Raw genomic sequence first — 22,263 nt, 5'->3', positions numbered from 1 at the left:
AGTGGGCGCGCCGTTGCTGCTGGTATCTGTCCAAGAGAAAATGTGTCAAGGATGGAGCCAGTCTACTACATTGCCTTGACATCCAGACCAGGGAGTGGCTGAAGGAAAATGGCCAATTTCCGAGTCCTCAAGACTCTCGTTCGTGGATTTATTTTATTTTATAAATCCATAGAGTACTTTTATGAACACTGTGGCTAAGTATAGCACAGCATATCTAGAAAGTCTATTATGAGTGCCAATGGGAATTGTAACTATAAATAGACTTAATAAGTCTCTAACTCATTCTGGAGATATTTCAAGGCCTGTAGATACTTCGATGACAGGATTACGACAGGTGCGACCAACTCGACAAAATGCTACTTCCTTTGGATTGACCGTAGGTAGTTGCACCAGTTTCAGGATGTGCGTTAGTCGACTTGCCCGCGGATATTAGCTGCGTGGAATAACTACTGTTAGTTACACCACGACGCCCAGTACCACCAACCGCCCGATTTTGGCCTACACCGATATTTTGAGATAGGGGAAATCAAACTTTCACAGTTCCACTGAAATGGGGGTTAATTGGAACTGCTCAAAAGCTTGCAATCAGGTTAAAAGCTTAATTATATAGAAATCGGCATAATACATGGAGTTAGTCGAACAACCATATCAAGGCTCCACTGAGATATATATGAGGCTTAGTATGAAGGGTGATACAAAGCTGACATAACATAACAATAGTAGCTAAAATCTGGAACACTAAACATGGGGCGGAAAGAAGAATCGACACAGATAGCGTACGCAGATTGCTTTGTGCTATTTATACAAATACACACAATCAACCAGTTGGAGCCTAGAGAATCTAGTGCTGACATACAGAGCGGCCAGGGCCGTCACAAGGAGTATCAAAATCATGTCAACCCGCGGGTATTCGGATAAATACTGTTATTTACACATGTAACTGTTGGTATTCTACCTACCATTTTTGTATCGTAATGAGATTGATCTGAGTCCTAGTTTTTTTATAATACATATCATTAAGAATAGTTTCATTTCTTTAATTGGGAACTTAATTACATTGTGAAAGAGTTGACTATGGAGCGATGATATATTGTTTGTTGATAGTTGTCAAGATATATACATGCAACATAGGCTGTAAAAGACACACACTTGGACCAAGACTTGTTAGTCTATCAGGCCCACTTAGTCTGCCAGCCCTGGATCCATCTTTATTATCATTGCTGCTCGTGGTGTGAAGCTGAGATTTGGTCTACCTGAAAATCCCGCTGGTGCTACCAGTCCATATATTGAGATATGATTTAGATGGGTTATTGGCGGGTTACCCGTTCGTTCCAAAATTTGATTTGCTTATAATGAATGTAGCGGGATGAGCCCCACTAGTTTTCTTCGCCCGGCTACATAGCAAACTATCAACACCCTCCATTAAACGCTTTTTTGTTGCCAAAAATTTCTTTCAAGATATGATAAGCTTTACTATGGGGCCTACTGAGCCAGATATCCTCGAACTACCCTTCACAGATGCCGCAAGGGGTCTCAGGTACCGCCTCTCGACCTCGGATGACCAAGCGTCCATGCGCACGATAGACAGTTCCTTCGTGACAGATCGGGTTTTCCAGCTTCAATCCCGCATATCCAACTTAGAACTCGAAGATATAGGCTTCGGGTTGGACATCAAGGCAGTTCAGTTAGACACTCCCTTGCACAAATCCTTCCCAGATGATGAGGACTCGGATGGGGACGACGAGTCACCGGATTGCTTCACAGTGGTAGTCGAGGATACCAATACGCTATCTACTATGGATTCACCGACAATAGATCCTAATACCACCGGGAATAATAATAAAGTCGTCGCATTTATATCTGCCAAGTTCTCCAGCTGGAACGCTCGATTGATCATCACTGATATCGAGATCAGCCCATTGTACCGACGCCAAGGAATCGGACGGAATCTAATCCGCTTCGCGGAAGCGCTTGGCTCTGCTAGATGGCCAGTCCGCCATGTCTGGTTGGAAGTATCGAATGTTAACTATCCTGCTATCCAGAGCTATCTGAAGATGGGGTTCGAGATAGCTGGCCTGGACGTCTCGTTGTACGTTGGTACCCAGGCAGAGGGAGAATTTGCGATTTTCATGTGGAAGGACGTATCAGGATCAGCAGAGGCAGTATCATAGCCTAGTGTCACCAGATCGGATTCTATGAAAAGCTCGACAGAAATCTTATATATAAAGTGAGCTGTACACTTCAAAGTTATTTGGCAGGATTGTTTGGAAACCAAGCCTTCCCAACATTTACTATATAGAGGTGGAGAGTCAAAGTTTGTTAGCAGAAAACAGATTATTCTAATAGTTCTCGTGGAATTCGATATTCAATATCTCAGTGCACTGCTTCGGTAGGTATATGACTACTGGATACTGATAGGTGTCACATTTGCCCTTTCAATATTGCTAAGTCTAGACAAATAATTGAACTCCTCAAATTCTGATCGTTATGGAGTTGATCTTGCTATGAAATCTATTTATTCGTTAGAGAAATTGGAGGAGATATTAAATTAGGAATCACGGAACTTGACTGATCTGGGCAGACCCCTTTAAGGTATACTTATGTAAAGTGCTTGTTTCCAAACAAAGTCGAAAACATCATTGGTGGAATTCTGTGTCATATTCCCATGCGGCAGATTTAGGAGCCCTATAAATCAAGGGCTAGAAAACAGAGCTCATTGTCACAAGAAGCTGGTCCAAAGTTCATTTGATCACTAGTGGAATGCCCCATCATGGAGGAATGGTGTCGACCAAGGGGGGACAAAATGATGATCGATACTGCCCCTTGCAGGATGCACATTCTCCAATAATTCCAACAACCACAATTGCACCTTTGCCCCATAGCACATGGCCTTGCCGTATACAGCCCAGACGGACTCCTTCGAAGACCTTACTTTACTATGCATAACTTGATCCAGTGCCTCTGCCTGACAGGATTGGCTGACTACATCAAAGGGGTTGACCGCCGATCCTTCTGAGGGAGAATAGCAAGAATGCCATGAAAATACTTATCCCCTTTACCTGATTTGATGAACCTGCTGTATGGAAGAGAGTCTCGTGGATCATTGCTAGCTGTCTGTCGTGGCAGCCCATCAAGCTGACCAAGTCTTCCAACTATGACCCTCGATACTGGACAAGGACCGGCGATCGAGTCGATTGAGAAGAATCAACACGAACAACAGCAACAGGGAAAACAGCCATCGTACTTCCAGTGGTTTAAGTTGAATCCATTACGATCCAGTAAAACCCCTCCAGTGCCACAGGAAAGGCAGGTATCTCGAGAATATGGCGCCAATTTTGCAAGTCTTATAACCTTTCAATGGGTCAACCCCATCGTCAAGGTCAGTGTACCGACTACCTGGAGAGCGTACGTCCACAGACTTACCATAGTATAGCTCGGTTACAAGCGGGAGATGGAGATCCAGGATATTTGGACGGTAAATCCAACTCGATCCGTAAGTATCCTATCAAAAAAGCTGGATGAAGCCTTCGCCGGGCGGCTTGAACGTGGAGGAAAGAGGCCATTAGCTTGGGCTTTATATGACACATTAAAAATAGAACTCTGCATTGGGATAATATGCCAGATTCTTAGTATGTGTTTGTTGGTGCTGGCGCCCTTTGTTGTTCGACGCTTAATCGAGTTTGCGATGGACGCCTATACCTCCCAACACAACAATCTACCGGGGCCGAGCCTGGGCAAGGGCATGGGCTTGGTTATCGGCCTTGTTACCATGCAATTGGTACAAAGCCTATCTAGTAATCAGGCATTCTATCAATCTTTGATCGCTGGCGGCGAGCTCAAGGCAGTCCTCACTCCTAATTTGTTTTCCAAAGCGATGAGATTATCTGGTCATGCTAGAGCCGGCAATGGGACAGGCTACAGCGATGGACGGATAACCACGTTGATGGCGGTAGATCTGAGCCGTCTCGAGAAAGGCTGTGCTTCGCTCCATATACTTTGTGCCACCCCAATTGCCTTGATCGTTGCTCTAGTGACCTTGTTGGTTAATATAGGCTACAGCGCCTTGGCCGGATATGCTTTCCTTGTTGCTATAACATGCTTGCTCACTTTTGCTGTTCGGTCCATCATCGTTCGCCGCAGGGCGATAAATACTATCACAGACAAGCGGGTCAGCCTGACACAAGAGATATTACAGAATGTGAGGTTTATCAAGTTCTTTGCGTGGGAGAACAGTTTCCTAGAGCGACTTCGAGTGACGCGAAAACTCGAGATCGACTCACTTCGGCGGTTTCTGGCAACGCGGCACTCTATTACTGTTTCCTTTACTAGCATGGCAAACTTCGCCTCGTTGCTTTCCTTCATGACATACGTGCTGAGCGGTCATACACTGTCATCCGATCGTATCTTTGCCTCCCTTGCGGTTTTCAACGCGATTCGATTGCCGCTCAGCATGATGAATGTTGTCGTGACGTCTACGACCGACGCTGTGACATCCCTTAATCGACTCCAGGAGTTTCTCCTAGCAGAGGAAAGGGAAGACTTTATTACATGGGATAGGAACATGGAAAACGCATTTGAGTTTAAAAAAGCGTCATTCACCTGGGAGAGTGTACCAGACATAGAGGCCGAGACACCAGGAGTGGATTCCGTTCCCGTATCGGCCTCTGCACCCCCAGTGTCATCCTGGGATGGCGCCACTAAGCCTGCTAGTGAGAGCAAGGATAACAGACCATTCCGGCTCATGGACATTGACTTTCAGGCTGCTCCGGGGGAGCTTATCGCTGTGATAGGGACCATCGGCAGTGGCAAGAGTTCCTTGCTAGGAGCTTTAGCAGGTGAAATGCGCCTAACGGCAGGTTCAGTACGTATGCGTACTGCCCCAGCATTTTGTCCCCAGTACGCCTGGATCCAGAATACTACTATTCGAAACAATATATTATTTGGCCAAGAATACGATGACGCCCGGTATGACCAGGTAATCGACGCTTGTGCTCTCCGAGCGGACCTGGCCACGTTTGCAGATGGAGACCAGACAGAGATAGGAGAACGAGGTATCACACTATCTGGAGGCCAAAGGCAGCGTCTCAATATTGCCCGAGCCATTTACTCTAACTGCGATATTATCCTATTGGACGATCCGCTATCCGCAGTGGATGCAAATGTTGGGCTCCATATTATGAAACAGGCGATATGTGGTCTACTCAGAGATCGGTGTAGGATACTGGCAACACATCAACTACACATCCTTGCTCATTGTGATCGAATTATCGTGATGGAGGCCGGTCGGGTCGTTGATATTGGTACATTCGATCATTTAGTTCAGAGGAATGAAGTACTCCAGAGTCTCGTATCAGTCAACCATCAGGAGAAGGAAGAAACACCAAGCTCTCCTAGCATCGCTGATGCAGTCCAAGTAGAGAAAGCCTGCCCTGAATCGAAGCTTAAAAATAGAAATGCTGCGCCATTGATGAAGGATGAGGAGAGAGCGCGGCATGCAAGAAGAAGAGACATCTGGAGGGCATATGCCGTATCCTCCGGTTCCATGGCTAATATTTTCATCGTGTTCGCCCTAGCCATCCTGTCTGCTGGAGGAGCGATTTTGGGCGGGTTGTGGCTGTCGTTTTGGGCATCTAACAAGTTTCCACAACTGAGTCTTGGCCAATACCTGGGTATATATGCAGGTATAACAGCTGGTCAAGCCGCTATCCTCTATCTGTTTTCGGTGTGCGTGACAGCCTTTGCGGCCAATGCTAGTAAAGTGATGCTCGAAGATGCGATGTACCGTCTTCTGCGGGCACCAACCTCATTCTTTGACACGACACCGCTAGGGCGCATCATCAATCGGTTCTCAAAAGACGTGCAGGTACTGGATAGTGAGTTGGGTGAGGCACTACGGCTGTTTCTATATCTCTTCCTCATGGTTGTTGCTATCATGATACTTGTCATTGTGTACTTCCACTATGTGAGCTGCCCCCTTCCTTTGCTCCTTGTCGCTATTTCAGAACTGACAATCTTTCGATAGTTCGCTATTGCGGTGGGACCATTAGTAGCCATTGTCATTCTTATTACAATATACCACCGGGCCTCTGCTCAAAGCCTGAAGCGACATGAAGCTGTTCTCCGTTCAGTCGTGTTTGCGAGATTCAATGAGGCCATCACGGGTATTGCATGTATCAGAGCGTACAATATGGAGGTCTATTTCCGACAAAATATCGGTCAGGCAATCGATTCTTCGAACGCTGCCTACTTTCTCATATTTGCCAACCAGAGGTGGCTTTCGGTTCGTCTAGATCTTGTCTGCAATACATTACTTCTTGTCACTGGGGTTCTCGTCGTCACATCTCGTTTCAATGTTTCACCCAGCATATCTGGCCTAATCCTTTCCTATATGCTTAGCATTTCACAGACTCTACAGTTCTCTATTCGTCAGTATACGGAGCTTGAACAGCACATAAACTCTGCCGAACGACTCCATCACTATGGCACCTCCCTGGAGGAGGAGGAGGAGAAAACGGCCCCTCTACACCGGGTGGAGGTTTCAAGCACCTGGCCAGCACAAGGCCAAATTACCTTTCAGAATGTACAGATGCGTTACCGTGAGGGGTTGCCTCTGGTGCTCAAGGGCCTCACAATGTCCATCCAAAGTGGGGAGCGCATCGGTGTGGTAGGGAGAACGGGGGCAGGAAAATCAAGTATTGTATCGGCTCTCTTCCGTTTGACTGAGCTCTCAGGAGGCAATATCTGGATCGATGGTGTGAATATAGCCAGTATTGCGTTGCATGATCTACGACCCCGACTGGCTATAATTCCACAGGACCCTACACTCTTTCGGGGTACCATTCGGTCCAACCTAGACCCGTTCAACGAGTATACAGATTTAGAGCTCTGGTCAGCACTCCGGAAGGCGCATTTAGTGGACCCGCCGCTAGAGTCACCGTCCGATGGTGACAAAGATGCACGCCAGGTAGTCAATGAGCAAGCGGCAGGTCCAAGCCAATTGCATCTCGACACCCGAGTGGATGAAGCAGGGCTGAATCTGTCTCTCGGTCAACGTCAGCTAATGGCTCTAGCCCGGGCTATTGTGCGGGATTCTAAGATTATCATCTGCGATGAAGCAACCTCTTCCCTTGACTACCAGACCGATCAGAAGGTCCAGGAAACTATTGCTGGGATGCATGGTAAAACACTATTTTGCATTGCCCACCGGCCACGGACGATTATTCACTATGACCGTATCTGTGTCATGGATAAAGGATGCATCGCCGAGTTAGACACGCCTGTGCGTCTCTGGGAGCAACAGGGTATCTTCTGGGAAATGTGCAATCAAAGTGGCATAACACGTGAGGAGCTAGAGAGAGGACCGGTTGGCTTGTAGATGAAGCTTTCATACTTCATTCCAGAGGGAGGTAATAATACTAGAAACAGTTGTATTTCCGGAAATTAACTATCTCAGGTTGGAGCAAGAACGGGAAGATATGTGACAGAGTATTTTGTGGATAATCGATTATGTGACTTCTCTGGACAAGCAATCGTGTCTAATCACTGTACCACAGAATCATTAGGAATACGTGTATCTAAGAAGCGATAGCTAACATTTACTACAAAATCCGTGTTCAAATAAGGTACCGTAGAACTATAAGATATATATATGTTTGAAAGTTCTGTAACAATCTGAGCACGTTATTAATGTAGACCGTATTAGGAAACTATAGTATTGTCATTCCAGCTATAAACTATATCAAGGAAACCATCACAGTGGTCTTAGTGACCAAGCTCCGCCTTTTGCGCCTTCAGGACATTATCTAACACATCTGGATACCACTTGCGCGCCACGTCTTCGTGCTTGATGACACGCGCCATGAAAAGCCCGCTACCAGCACAATCCCGGAACATTTCCTCAAAGAACTTCTCTGCATCCGACATGACCTTGATCTCCTTGGCCAGCTTTACTATGTGGGGGGGCATATCTAAAGTCATCTGGTCTCGCCTCAGGTCTAAGGCCAGAAGCTGAAACATGGGAAACGAGAACCGAGGACCCAAAGGTCGGCCATCGCGATCCACGAAATTCTTCTCTTCCAGACTGACTCGATGCGTGGTGGCTGTCACAACACCCCCGGTCAGTGCCTCAAACATGCGACCGATGTTCACGACCAATGTTCCAGGAACCGGGGGAGCAGGGATCCATTCCCCTGATTTATTCTGAACTTCAAGGCCACGGTGTGGCGTTCCCTGTAGAAGGAAGGTTAGGAAGCTGCTGTCCTTGTGCGGTCCGATTCCCTGAAAGGAGCCTGATGGCTCACTGTCGGCAATAGATGATGGAACAGGGTACTTGGCGAGCTTCAGCCTATCTTGCGGTTGTTCGTCGAAAAAGCGGAGAAAGGCTGTTGGCTCTAAGTCCAACGCTTCGGCTACCAGGACTTTGAAGTCGTCACCCAACGTCTGGATGTGCTTCACATAATCCTCCATTGCTGCCCGGAATCCCGGAATGGCAGTCTCGTTGGGCCACTTTATTGTATCATTCATCTCAATTAGCGAGGGACCACCACAAAGCGCGCAGGAGAATGTCATACGCACAAGATTGGGACCGCTCATATTGCGATAGGCGGGCTCTTCTTCTCCTGGAGCGGCCAGGTCCATCCCAAGCTGGAGGACGTCATTAGCCGTGTTATTTTTGCCATAGATGCGGAGCTCCACATACATTGAATGTCTCGCGAAAGTCAGTCCGCTGTGCTGTTTTCTCGTTTTGCTCGCGAACATAACCAAGGAAATGCTTGCTATGGAGCATCTCAACTTCCAGGCGGTCCTCCAAGGGCAGATCGAAGAATTTGACCGATTGCTCTACGAAGTTCCGCTCGACATTGTTTGGCACGCCGTGATTCTTCAGGTAGAAGAATCCTACCTTTACAATCGCATCTCTGAGGTCTGACAAGAACGAGGCTTTCGTAACCGGACACTGCGCGTGGGCCAAGTCAATGGTTGGGATTTGAGTAAAGTTCACGGCCATTGTAACTGTTCTGGGGCAGACCACACAACTGTTTGGATATTCTTTAGACAGCTTCAGATGAGATTCCAACCATTGTAAATGTAAATACTGTGCTGACACTTCCTACAATCAGCTCTAGCCGCAAGGTGCCTCCGCCGGCATGCTTGGATAGCTGAAAGGTTTCCCCCTTTCTGTAGCTGTCGGACCACATTCGCACGATGCAACGTAACAATAGTTCACTCTCGGACGATCCGCCTGGTATTATTCATACCGCCAGACATACTTCCTTGACATTCATTTCCCAAGTTAGCAGGCCACGTAGTAAGGGGAATTAATATATGACCAAGAAAAAAAATACCTTCAAAGGAGCCACGCATGGGGGGTGAAGGATAAGCAAGGCAAGCTGCATTGCATCTAACATCAAGGTATCCCACGATGGCGTCAGGAATCCTCTGTATCGGGGAGCCCGAGTTGATTTTGACCGCTCATTCCAAGGACGATGGATATGTTTGTTGGGGAATGCAGAAAGTCCTCAAATAAGGTTCATGACATGATCATAGGACTGAGAAATGGGATGCTTATTATTCGCTATACAGCGATAGATATGGAGATTCGTATTATCTCTATAGCGTCGATACCAAAACACAGATATCTATTTAAATACCGTTGAGCGGTCGATCGTTGGGCCAATACACATGTGGTCAGCCCTCCTGTAAGCCCGCCGAATATAAAGACGAGGCTGGGCAATAGATAAAGCCGTACTGGACGGAAAATCCCCCTATTCGTCTGGCGATTGTTTCTGTTCTGCTTGAGAGGCCGAGATAATCCGACGTGCATTCGACTCCGCATCGCCGGCTTGGCAAACTTGCCGATCGATTCACTAGCATTTGGTATTCTTGGCTGCATCGTCTTGAATGTGGTCACTGGGCGGCTGCTGCTACTCATGTTGGTGGAAGCAAGGGGGGAGTGCAGCGCGGTTCAGCCAGCCACTATCTGTAAGGATCGTGGAACAGCAGCTTAATGCCAAGCCAGACAGAGAGATCTTCATACTGACCGGGCTATGACCAGCTGTAGCGCGCAATTGCACGGCCTCCGTTGTTCAAACAAGGGCTAACCCGAAGAACAATTAGATATTGGTAGTATTTGAGAAAGGTTACCGTGGGGTGGTCATTCAATAATAAAAGCTTCTTGTTTATTTTGTTCGAACTCCAACGGCGACGTGGGAACGATAAGCCGTGCTTATACAACCGCGAGGACGAACAAAGATATATATATATATATATATATATGTATGTATGTAACCTGTCCGTGATAGCAAAAGATTGAAACCTAAACAGGCGTCCAGTGTTAGGGAGGCTTCATATTTGAATTGGAGCAACAACTACCATGGCCAAAGCAGAACCAATTGCTATTGTTGGGCGCAGCTGTAGATTTCCTGGGGGTTCTTCTACCACAGCGCAACTATGGAAGCTTCTCCTGGAGCCTCAGGACCTCTCCTCCGAGCCACCCTCAGGACGGTTCAACGCAGATGCCTTCTACCACAATGATCCAAGACGCCCTGGAACAACCAACGCCGTCAAATCCTACTTCCTTGACGAACCAATAGACCGATTCGATGCACCTTTCTTCAACATCTCGAGAACCGAGGCTGAGAGTATCGACCCCCAACAGAGATTGCTATTAGAAACTGTGTATGAAGGCCTAGAGGCTGCCGGATGTCGCCTTGAGGATTTATCAGGATCCTCAACCGGGGTCTTCTGCGGTGTCATGTGTGATGACTATCGAAGCATGGTCTTCCGGGACTTGGACACCCTTCCCCAATACGCTGCGACGGGAACCTCCCAAGCAATCGTCGCAAATCGAATCTCATACTTCTTCAACCTCCGCGGGCCGTCGATCACCGTGGATACGGCATGTTCCTCTAGTCTGGTAGCCGTACACTTAGCGGCAAGGGCATTGGCAGACGGCGATTGCCACCTTGCCGTCGCTGCTGGCACAAACCTGATTCTGGCTCCTAATGTCTTCCTGAGCGAGTCGAGTCTCAACATGCTAAGTCCCACTGGTCACAGTCGTATGTGGGATGCAAATGCAGACGGATACGCTCGTGGTGAGGGCGTTGCTGCTGTGGTGATGAAGCGGCTAAGCGATGCAATAAGGGATGGCGATCACATTGAGTGCGTGGTGCGAGCGACTAATGTGAACCAAGATGGAAGAACGCCGGGTATTACCATGCCATCTCCAGAGGCCCAGAAGGATTTGATCATGAAAACATATTCGGACGCCGGATTAGATCCTCAGAACCGTCCCGAGGATCGGTGTCAATACTTCGAAGCTCATGGCACTGGGACACGGGCCGGAGATCCACAGGAAGCTAGGGCGATTCATGGCGCCTTCTTCGGGCCGAGTGCTACGGCTAGTAACGACAGTAGCGCCTTGTTGGTTGGCTCCGTGAAGACGATCATCGGCCACACAGAAGGCGCAGCAGGCCTGGCCGGTCTACTAAAAGCCTCCCTGTGCATTGAAAACGCCACCATCAGCCCAAACATGCACTTTGAGAACCTTAATCCTGACATTGCTCCCTATGCAGGCTCACTGAGAGTGCCCACCGAAGTTCTTCCATGGCCGACCCTTTCACCGGGAACCCCTAGGCGTGCATCAGTTAATTCATTTGGCTTCGGGGGCACTAATGCCCATATAATTTTGGAAAGTTACGATGTGGGTTCAGAGAGCCATTCCTTGAAGGGTCCACTAGCTATTCTACCCTTCGTCTTTTCAGCAAGCTCGGAGTGGGCTTTGGGGCAGCTGCTGCATCGCTATTGTACATTTCTTGATGAGAATCCCGACACTGACTTGACAAATCTGGCGTGGTCATTGTTCGCTCGACGTAGTTTACTCAGTCACCGAGTTTGGTTCTGTGCATCATCAGGTTCAGAATTACGAGATGCCATAAAACAAGAAATATGTTCCCGGCAATCTGGCACACTTGAAACTATCCTGGGAGCCCCGCCCTGTGGTCCAAAACGCATTCTAGGGATATTTACTGGTCAGGGAGCACAATGGGCGAAAATGGGTATAGAGCTGATCAGAGCATGCCCTGAAGCAGGCAATTGGATTGCTGAAATGCAGAAATCCTTGGATGAGCTACCAGACCAGTATCGCGACACAGGCTTTTCGTTGATGCACGAGCTCTCGTTATCGCCAGACACATCACGGATAAACCAGGCCACCGTGTCGCAACCCTTGTGCACCGCCATCCAAATAGTATTGATAAAGATTCTATCGACTTTAGGAATCAAGCTCTCAGCTGTTATAGGGCATTCATCAGGCGAGATAGCTGCTGCACATGCAGCCGGTTTCATCACGGCCTCTGATGCAATTCGCATCGCCTATTTCAGGGGGGTATTTTCGCGACTGGCTCGGAGCAGGGGTGGCCAGGCAGGTGCCATGGCAGCCGCTGGCCTGTCCCACGAGGAAGCAGAATCCCTGTGCAGAGAGTCAAAGTGGGCAGGTCGGGTGACAATTGCCGCCTATAACTCTCCGAGTAGTGTAACTCTTTCAGGAGATGCTGATGGAATTCACGAGTTCTGCAGTGTGATGCAGGATGAAGGCAAATTCTGCAGGGCGCTAAAGGTAGACACTGCGTATCACTCAAATCATATGCTGGCTTGCTCAGCCAAATATAAGAAAGCGCTAGAGGATTGTCGCATCACACCGACTCGGAATAGTGCGGCCACAAAATGGTTCTCTAGCGTACTTGAAGGTCGCATAATGAGCCAAGGTGACCGGAAACTACTCTCCGCAGAGTACTGGAACGAGAACTTGGTCAGCCCAGTTAGGTTCAACCAGGCTGTGGTTGCAGTAACCCGCGATACGTCATTTGACCTTGTCATTGAGATTGGGCCACATCCAGCTTTGAAAGGGCCTTTCCAACAGAGCTTATCTGGTCCTGAGATACCCTATACGAGTATGCTCAAACGTGGCTCTAATGACATGCTATCTGTCGCATCTATGATTGGAACCTGCTGGGCCCACCTAGGGCCGGACTCTATTCACCTGGCAGAACATATTAAGCTTTGCGATAGCACCCGTGAGCCACGGCTCCTGAAGCATCTCCCATCATACCCATTTGATCATCGGGAGGAATATTGGGGTGTATCACGCCTAACAGATGTGGCGCTTAACCGCAAGGATGCGCCGGATGAGCTTTTAGGAATTCTCTGCCCGGACTCAGGCGAAGGTGAATGGCGTTGGCGCAACCACCTGCGCCACGAGGATATCCCGTGGATTCATGGGCACCGTGTTCAATCACAGATCATATTTCCCATAAGCGCCTACTTGGCCATGTTATGGAAAGGTGCAAGGATCATTACAAACGCCCAACCATTTCGCTTCGTCGAGATATCCGACGTCGAGTTATTGCATACAGTTGTTTTAGATGGCCATATGGAGCAGAGCATCGAAACATTGTTCAAAGTCGATGTGCTGACTGAAGATAAGAACGTTGTTTATCTGGACTTCGCGTGTTATATTGAAATTGAAGGGTTTATGCGGCGCTGTGCGTCGGGGAAAGCGTCGCTCCATAAAGGAGAGCAGTCCTCAATGCTGCTACCTACTCAACCATTTGACAACTGCAGCCTGACGCTAACGGATTCTGCTCCATTTTATTCAACACTGGCCAAGTTGGGATATGAAGTCTCTGAAGAGTTCAAGGTGATTTCCAAGCTGCATCATCATGTCCCTTATACACGCGGATTCTTAAGGAACCTGGAACAGACGTGCCCAAAGACCCAAGTTTACTATGGAGCAGCCCTTGACGCTTCAATTCAAACTCTTCTAGCAGGCGCAGATGCACAGAGTCCGAGACTATTGTCGGTCCCGTTTGTGCCGAGTAAGATTAGGCGGATTGTTCTAAATCCCATGTCACTGCACTCGCATTTACTAGAGAATGCAGTGGTATTCGACAGTATCTTGAGCAATGCTACTAGCTATAAAATAGAAGGCGACGTTGATCTGTTCGCGGACGGGGGACAAGGGATTATGCAGCTAGAGGGCGTTACCCTTGTGCCATCCAGGGAGCCGGACGCGGGCAGTCACACACTGTTTTCAGAAGTTGCCTGGGGCCATTTGGTTCCACATGTCACTGCAGATAACGCAGATCTACCTATTGGGGTCGAGGATACGGACCTGGAGGCACTTGAGCGGATTTCCCTCTGCTATCTGGCCCACGCGGGCAGGCTTGTCCCACAGCACGAACGAATCCACACGAGTGGCCAGACTGCCGCCTTACTGGACTGGATCGATAATGTACTAGAGCAGGCGAGCGCCGGAAGTCATCCGACCTGTCGTAAGGAGTGGATGTTTGATACAATCGAACGAATTGAAGCGCTAGCGCCCGAAGGCTCAAGCTGTAGAACCTATGGCATTCTGCACACGGCAGGCAGAAACCTGCTTAATGGTGTTCGACAGCAGGGCGAGGTAGAGGCATCATGCGATCTTTTGGTTCAATGGCAAAAGAATTCAGTTGATCTCCATAAGCTCAGATGTCGCATGCGGGCCGTGTTGGAGCAGATCTGTTTCCGATATCCCCATCTGAACATTCTTGAGGTGGGAGGCGCAGGGTACGCAGAAGCAAATGATGCATTGGTTGGTATGGGCCTGGCTTTCAAGTCTCATGTACGCACGCAACCACCCAGTTACTGCGCGACGGCACAAAGTGACGTGGACAACCAACATGAGCAGCAAATCATGCACCTTGATTTGTCCATGAACCCAGTGAACCAAGGTTACACAGAGCATTCGTACGATGTGGTTCTAATTCCCAGTGTACTCTATAACCATACCGCCCGCGAGCAAGCGTTGTTGAACCTTCGTCGCCTCTTGAAACCAGGTGGTTATTTATTGGCTATCCAGGAGACAAATCCATCCGTACTCCATACCGTGGTTCTTGCAGCTTCCGTGGGCCTTAAGGGAGAGGAAATATGGACACCCGATATGTGGCATTCTACCCTTCAGGATAGTGGCTTCTCCGGGGTTGATACGATAACTCCCGCCGTAGGAGCGTCTCTGCAGCCCTACTCTTTGATAGTGTCACAGGCAGTCGATGATACAGTTAATACCCTTCGAGACCTATTGATGAGTGCTAGGACAGCCGCCGACGAGCGTGATCTTTACATCATTGGAGGCATTACTCCTGAAACTGTGAATCTTTTGCAGGGGCTGGAAGCAATTCTGACCCCGAGGTTCCGCTCACTCGTTAAGGTTCCGGAATTGAAAGCGTTCCGCGTGGTGGGCCAAACCCGGATAAATGTCCTTTACCTGGAAGGTATAGGCACCGCATACTCCGAAGACCTTGACGAAGACCGATACAATGCAATTGAAAACATGGTGAACATGAGTGACAATATCCTCTGGGTGAAACGAGGGACTAGGTCCAGTATCTGGAACCAAGGTAACGTTACTGCCGTGTTGCGCAGTCTCTCTTCGCAAAAGCAGAATCTTCGCCTGCAGTGCCTTGTAATGAGTCATGGCACTCAGCCCACCGCGTGTAGCCTTGCAACGGCGCTTCTTCGGGTGACTGACACTTCAGTTAGTAATGATCACCAACTCCCAACACACGTATGGAGCAACGAGCCCCATTTGTTATTGGAGGATGGAGTGGTCTACATCCCCAGGATGAGGTATAGTGAATTAATGAACCAGCGAGCGACCGCCTATCAGCAAACCACATACCAAGACGTCCAGCTCTCAAAGTCTGGAGTCCGCCTTGTTTCCAGCTCCGGCCATCATCACTTGGCCGTACAGCCAGTGGTGCTTGAGGAACCTGAAAAGATTCGAATTCAAGTAACGTTATCCTCGCAGTCGGCAATCAAGATCGGCAACGCGTATTTGTATCTTGTCGTTGGGAAGGTGCTCAACGGGCAGTCCTCCGTTATTTCTCTTTCGGACGAATGTGCTTCGGTTGTTTCAGTTCCATCTTGCTGGGTCTGGCCGTTCGAGCGTATTGCTCAAGATGGGCCGAAGGCCCTGATGGCTGTGATCTTGGCACTTACAGCTGTAGCAGCAGTGACCCTCGCCGGTCCGAACACCACTCTCGTCGTCCACGAGCCTTGCAACCCTCTTCGGGCGCTACTGGTAGCCTATGCGCATATACAAAATGTTTCATTGCTGTTCACAACCGGCAGTTCTGAATCCGCCACATCTGATCGTTTTATCCATCCATTGAGCCCCAATCGCGTTCTTGTTAAGTTACTTCCAGATAACGTATCGATGATATTGAGGTGTGCTGAAGAGACTGGGGGCATATTTTCTCGCTCAGACTTACCGCTAGCTCCGGGCGTTACTGTGGCAGGAATCGAAGACCTCTTCTCCTCGGAGCCCTGCATAGGGGGCCATGAAGCCAGCAGTTCCACAATTGCAGACTTTCTGCACATAGCTCTAGGTCTAACGGAGGGCGGAGATTATGCTAGGGACCCGGGATGTAGCGTGATTGATGTCCAGCAGCTTGCTGGTTTGAAATATGACACAGGACTACCGGCAGTGGTCGATTGGTCTAAGCATTCCTTTGTTCGAACCATCGTGCAGAAAGCTAGCTCTGAGCTGTTGTTTTCCGCGGAGCTGGCTTATCTTGTTATAAATATGGATGGGGCAACGGCGATGCTAGTAGCAGAATTACTAATTCATAAAGGCGCGAGAAAGGTCGTGCTCATAGAGTCATCCTCTGCTGTTGATCGGGATTGGATACATGAAATGGCCCAGCTAGGAGCCCAGGTGAATGTTATGAGCATGTAAGTGTCCTCCAAGAAGCTGCAAGATGGTTGGATATTAACACAGACACGGAAAAAGGAATATCACCGATCAGGAGTCGGTCGTTGCGGTGAAAAGCACCATCATTCAAGATATCGGCCAGATAGGAGGTGTTATGAGTGGGGTTATTAGGACATCTGACCCTGATATTACGCCAGACACGGCCTCCATAACCGTCCAAAGCACATCACTACCTAAGATCCACGGCGCCAGAATTCTGAGCGATGTGTTTAATGGTAGCGAAATGAATTTCTTCATTCTTTCCGCGCCAAATATGTGGCCAGCTGGTTTTCCAAACCAATATGAGACTTCTCTGAATGGCGCCGTTTTATTCGATATTGCATATGAGCGGAAACGTAAGGGCTTAGTAGCCAGCATAATACATTCCAAATCCCTTGCGAAAATGGGCCTTTCGAAAGAGGATATTGGTGAAGTATTTGCAGAAGCCATCATTGGCGGCCGCGTGTCTTCCCAGGGTGCCCTAAATGTGATCCCTGCGGCAGCTATTGACCAGGGCATGAAGAATTCAGACGTTGCTTTCTCTCAGAACCCGATTTTTTGGTCTATGATTGGTCCCGAAGCTACTCCTTCAACACCAGTAGAGGGGCAGTCCAGAGGGCAAGACCTCACCCTTAAAGAGGAGCTGATCAGGAGTGGCCGAGAGATTGATAACTTGCAGAAGATTATCCAACGGAGATTCACTGCAAAGCTTCAGAAGACCCTTCGACTGAGGAAAGAGGACCCTATTCTTGCCAATACAGCGTTATTCGAGCTAGGGGTAGACTCATTGGTTGCTACCAGCCTTCGCTCATGGTTTGTGAATGAAATGGGTATCGACATGCCAATCATGAACCTCCTCAACAACGCATCGATTGGCTCATTGGTCCAATATTCTGCTAAGGAGTGGCTTACCCAAACAGCGAAACAAGATGAACAGGACTCGCCAGTTTCTTGGGCACAAGGATCCTCCGAAAGCTCCGGCTCTGCTTCACCAACCACTAGAAGCTCGGGTGCCGCATCGAATTTGGGTGACATGCCATTGTGCAAAGGAGAATATGCCCGAGTGGAACACCTATCATATGCACAATCTCGGTATTGGTTTCTTCAACAATATTATGAAGACCGGACAGCATTCAATGTCACCCTCCTTTTTACTATGGATGGCCAACCCTCTGAAGCGGATCTACAATCAGCTATCCAGATTGTCAGCCAAAGGCACCAATCGCTGAGAACGTGCTATCTGAGTGAGGGAGCAGAGATGAAGAGTGCATGCCAGGCCATCTTGCCTATCTCTCCAGTGACTTTGGAAGTGTGTGATATTGAAGACGAGTCCGGGCTGTTCGATGAATATGCCCGAATCTGTGACCATCCGTATGATACAGAGAAGGGAGAATGCATTCGATTCCGCTTGGTCAAGACTCCTGCGGCCGACAGTACATTCCTGATAATTGGTTACCCTCATATGTGCATGGACGGTGCTAGCTGCTTCATTCTCCTTGAGGAACTTGATCAAGCATATAGGAAACTCTCGCTGCCACCAGTTTCTCGTCAATACCCAGACTTCGCCGCTGCACAAAGAATATCGTATGAACAAGGAATGCTGCATAGAGAATTGGACTACTGGAAGAAGGAGCTGAACCCGTTACCGGAGCCAGTTGGACTTCTTCCAATGACCAAAGTGCGCTCTCGTCCACCCCTTAAGGAGTATGACACGCACGAGCTCCAGTTCTGTATCTCGAATACCATAATGGACAGAATTCGATCTCAGTGCCGTAGGCACCGAGTCACTCCATTTCACTTTTCTCTAGCGGTGCTGAGAATCCTTCTGGCTCGTCTTACCAAGATACAGGACTGTTGCATTGGAGTTGCTGATTCTAACCGACTGGATCCTAGCAACGAAAGCACGGTGGGGTTTCTTTTGAACTTGCTGCCACTACGTTTCCGGACACTTCCAGATAATTTCACCGATGTTCTTGCGGGTACCCGGGACGCATGCTATGGTGCGCTGACCCACTCTGCTATGCCTTTCGATAAACTGCTCGACGAACTAGCAGTCCCCCGGAGCAACACACATAGTCCACTGTTTCAGGTCCTAATGGATTGGCAACCTCGCCTTGGAGGCGAAGTGAAACTAGGAGAAATAACCTCATCCTGTACGAAGATGACTGTCGGACGAACAATCTATGACCTTACGCTTCTCGTCACCGAGTCTGCTCGAGGCGATGTGACAATTCACTTTCGGACCCAGAAAGCACTTTACTCCAAGGAAGGCAGTGAGGTTCTTGCTCGCAGTTACATTAACCTTTTGGAAGCGTTCACGGGTGACCTCGATCTTCAAGTACATGCACCATGCATTTGGCACCCTTCAGACCTGGAGCGCGCTGTTGAGGTTGGCCAAGGCCCGACTTACAAGTCACAATGGCCTTCCACTGTATCAAGAAGGATCGAGGAAGTTTCTGTCGCCCAGCCAAGCAACACTATCGCTGTAATGGACACCAAAGGTCGCAGCTTCACCTATCGAGGGATGATGGATCGTGTACGCACGTTGGCCTTCGCATTGCGGGATGTCGGTGTCGGCCCGGGTTCGTTTGTCTGCATATTCCAGCACCCAACCGCAGAATGGGTGTGTTGCATGCTCGCGATCTGGCGCCTCAATGCAGTCTATGTGCCGCTTGACCTACGTAACCCGCCCAGCCGACTAATGACGGTCATCCAAGACTGTCAACCCACAGCTATATTCTGTAATGATGAAACGGACCCCACCGTTAGAGACCTAGGTTGCCCTGGCATAGCGCTACTAAATACGTCGGAAATTTGCGCCTACGGCGGCTTACCATTAACCGTTCATGATCTCTCGAGCCCAGATGCGCCTGCCGCTGTTCTTTACACAAGTGGGTCAACTGGCAAGCCCAAAGGTATTCTGCTTCGACACTCTAGTATCCGAAATCAAGTTGAGGGATACACACGGCGCTGGGAGTTAGGGCCGGAGGTAGTACTCCAACAGGGAGCCATGACGTTCAATCACTCGTTGGATCAGATATTGACGGGTCTTTGTACCGCTGGCCGCGTGGTGGTGGCCACACGCGATATTCGCGGGGATCCTGTGTCGCTTACCAAGTTGATTGGGGATGAACAAATCACTTATACCAAAGCAACTCCGGCTGAATATTCAATGTGGCTGCGGTATGGGTCTGCCTCACTGCGTACAGCTACCAACTGGAAACATGCCTTCGGGGGTGGCGAGCACCTGACCACTACACTCTCGCAGGGATTCCAGGCATTAGAACTACCCAATCTATCTCTGTACAACTCGTATGGACCAGGGGAGATTACTATCTCCTCTCACAAAATGAAGATTGACTACAAAGAGCCTAGTGTGACCCCGGATGACATTTTTCCCGTCGGCTTCTCGTTGCCTAATTATACCACATATGTTGTCGACGAGGACATGCAGCTCGTGCCCCCCGGAGTCTCGGGCGAGATTTTGATAGGGGGTGCTGGGCCGTGCTTAGGATATCTTCATCGTGAAGCCTTGACTGCAGAGAAGTTTATCGAAAGCCACTTTGCATCATCTGAATACACCCAGTCTGGCTGGACCAGGGCATACCGAACTTTTGATCGTGGTCGCCTACTAAGTGATGGGTCCCTGGTGATCGAAGGTCGGTTGGATGGAGACACACAAGTGAAGATCCGTGGCATCCGAATTGAGCTTGAGGACATCGAAAATAGTATCATCCAAGCTTCAGATGGCAAGGTGCTGAATGCGGTGGTCTCTATCCACGGTGAGGACAGCCAGCTGCTCACAGCTCATGTTGTCCTTGCACCGAGTACACAGGGCGGTGCACCTTCTGACCTTGAGGGATTCCTCCAGCAGCTGCGAGCAAACCTTCCTCTTCCGCAATATATGTGTCCATCTGTCTTCATACCGGTTCATGACTTTCCCCTCACCATCCATGGTAAGGTAGACCGAAAAGCTATTCGTGCCATGCCACTGCCACAAGCACCCACGAGCAACCGCCCTGTCGAGGAGCTGTCGGGGACAGAAGCCATGCTCCGGGAGATCTGGGTTCAGGTTCTGGAATCGACCTCACTAGATGCTACTGGCGTCGGTCGCGAGGATGACTTCTTCATGGTAGGAGGAAATTCTGTTTTGCTAGTCAAGCTCCAAGCGCTCATCCGGCAGATCCTGCGAGTCTCTGTGCCGCTGGTGGACCTTTTCTCAGCTAGCACCTTGGGTGACATGGCCGGAGTTGTACAAAATGCGATCCCTACCATTGAGCTCAATTGGATGGAGGAAACGTCGCTGCCGGACCTGACCATCAATCACGAACCACCGCGGCCGGTAACAGATCAAGGCATCGTCATTGTCTTAACTGGCGCCACGGGCTTTCTGGGCCACGTAATTCTCCAACGGCTCCTTGCCGAACCTGCCGTGTCTCATATATATGCTGTTGGAGTCCGTACCGAGGGCAGAGGCATTGGCCGACCTCTTCCTTCAGCTTCTCCTAAATTCACCGCGCTGAACGGAGACCTTGGTCAACTCATGTTTGGGCTCGATGAAAGCACCTTTGCTACGCTGGCAGCTTCCGCCCATGTCATAATTCATTCCGGTGCCAACCGGTCATTTTGGGACGCTTACCCCATCATTCGTGGCGCGAACGTGCTAGGCACCAAGAATGTCGTCGCCCTTGCCAGCCACCGGAAAATCCCGATCCATTTCCTCTCCAGTGGTGCGGTAGAGAAGGTAGTTGAAAGCAATGCCGCCCCGCCGACAGACGGCCGTAATGGATATCTCGCATCAAAGTGGGCAAGTGAGAAGATCCTAACAACGGCGGCTGAGAAGATGAACACGCAGGTGACCATCCACCGTCTCACACAGGCCCCGAATGTGCAACCGCCACCGCAGGATATAATTGCCGCCTTTTCTGCAATAGCAGAACAGATGAACTGCATTCCAACGGCCCAGGGATGGGGTCGCCTCATCTCCCTTCTGCCTCTCGGCGAGCTGGCTACGTCTATTGTAAGGCGTGCACTGATCAGTGTTGGTCAACAGGTATCAGCAAAAGTGACGATCGAAAATCATATGATCTCGACCACATTTGAGTTATCGGATGCAGCAGAAGCTGTTGACAGGACTGTTGTAGGAGCCGATCAGATGGACTCTCTGCATATGCTGTATTGGCTTGGTAGAGCAAAGAGGGAATCAAAGTTCCCGTGGTTTGTCGCTGCGCAGGATGTCATTGTCAATTTGGAGGGCCAAACTGTACGTGTTGAGCTGGACTAGTAAGAAGACAGTTCGGGGGTGAATACTATAAAAATTGTCGACGGTCTATTGATGGTCTTGATCGTGAATGCTTGAATTGATGATGGCTTAAAACCAGCTAAAAATAAACACAGAGCTGTTGTGGGGCCGCTTAGCGGCCGGAAGAACCCATGTTCCGGGCTACTTACGCCAGCCGGAATCCACTGCCAATATG

At 49.2% G+C, this 22,263-nt stretch overlaps 4 protein-coding genes across 4 annotated transcripts; 3 read left to right on the top strand and 1 right to left on the bottom strand.

Moving 5' to 3' along the window:
- The first annotated feature begins 1,068 nt into the window (after nucleotides 1–1,068).
- Nucleotides 1,069–2,428, top strand: F9C07_1955785 (acyl-CoA N-acyltransferase). Its single transcript, XM_041287767.2, has one exon. The coding sequence runs from the start codon at nucleotides 1,461–1,463 to the stop codon at nucleotides 2,169–2,171; it is 711 nt and encodes a 236-aa protein (XP_041150947.2). The 5' UTR covers nucleotides 1,069–1,460; the 3' UTR covers nucleotides 2,172–2,428.
- A 726-nt stretch (nucleotides 2,429–3,154) lies between these two features.
- On the top strand, nucleotides 3,155–7,375 carry F9C07_2237281 (multidrug resistance-associated protein; the record flags this gene model as incomplete). The annotated part of the gene is made up of 3 exons (XM_041295775.1): nucleotides 3,155–3,379; nucleotides 3,434–5,962; nucleotides 6,023–7,375. 3 exons carry the CDS (start codon nucleotides 3,155–3,157, stop codon nucleotides 7,373–7,375), a joined length of 4,107 nt encoding a protein of 1,368 aa, XP_041150948.1.
- A 386-nt stretch (nucleotides 7,376–7,761) lies between these two features.
- On the bottom strand, nucleotides 7,762–9,004 carry F9C07_2077507 (uncharacterized protein; the record flags this gene model as incomplete). The annotated part of the gene is made up of 3 exons (XM_071508841.1): nucleotides 7,762–8,505; nucleotides 8,575–8,643; nucleotides 8,699–9,004. 3 exons carry the CDS (start codon nucleotides 9,002–9,004, stop codon nucleotides 7,762–7,764), a joined length of 1,119 nt encoding a protein of 372 aa, XP_071367469.1.
- A 1,145-nt stretch (nucleotides 9,005–10,149) lies between these two features.
- F9C07_1955750 (uncharacterized protein) lies at nucleotides 10,150–22,165 on the top strand. The gene is made up of 2 exons (XM_041295776.2): nucleotides 10,150–16,767; nucleotides 16,826–22,165. The coding sequence occupies exons 1-2, from the start codon at nucleotides 10,370–10,372 to the stop codon at nucleotides 22,068–22,070; spliced, it is 11,643 nt and encodes a 3,880-aa protein (XP_041150950.1). The 5' UTR covers nucleotides 10,150–10,369; the 3' UTR covers nucleotides 22,071–22,165.
- Nucleotides 22,166–22,263: the final 98 nt, after the last annotated feature.

The sequence above is a fragment of the Aspergillus flavus genome, chromosome 8, assembly GCF_009017415.1.
Source record: "Aspergillus flavus chromosome 8, complete sequence".
Classification (NCBI taxonomy): Eukaryota; Fungi; Ascomycota; class Eurotiomycetes; order Eurotiales; family Aspergillaceae; genus Aspergillus; species Aspergillus flavus.
Note: the sequence above shows the minus strand (reverse complement) of the source record. Positions and strands in the feature narration are given on the sequence as shown.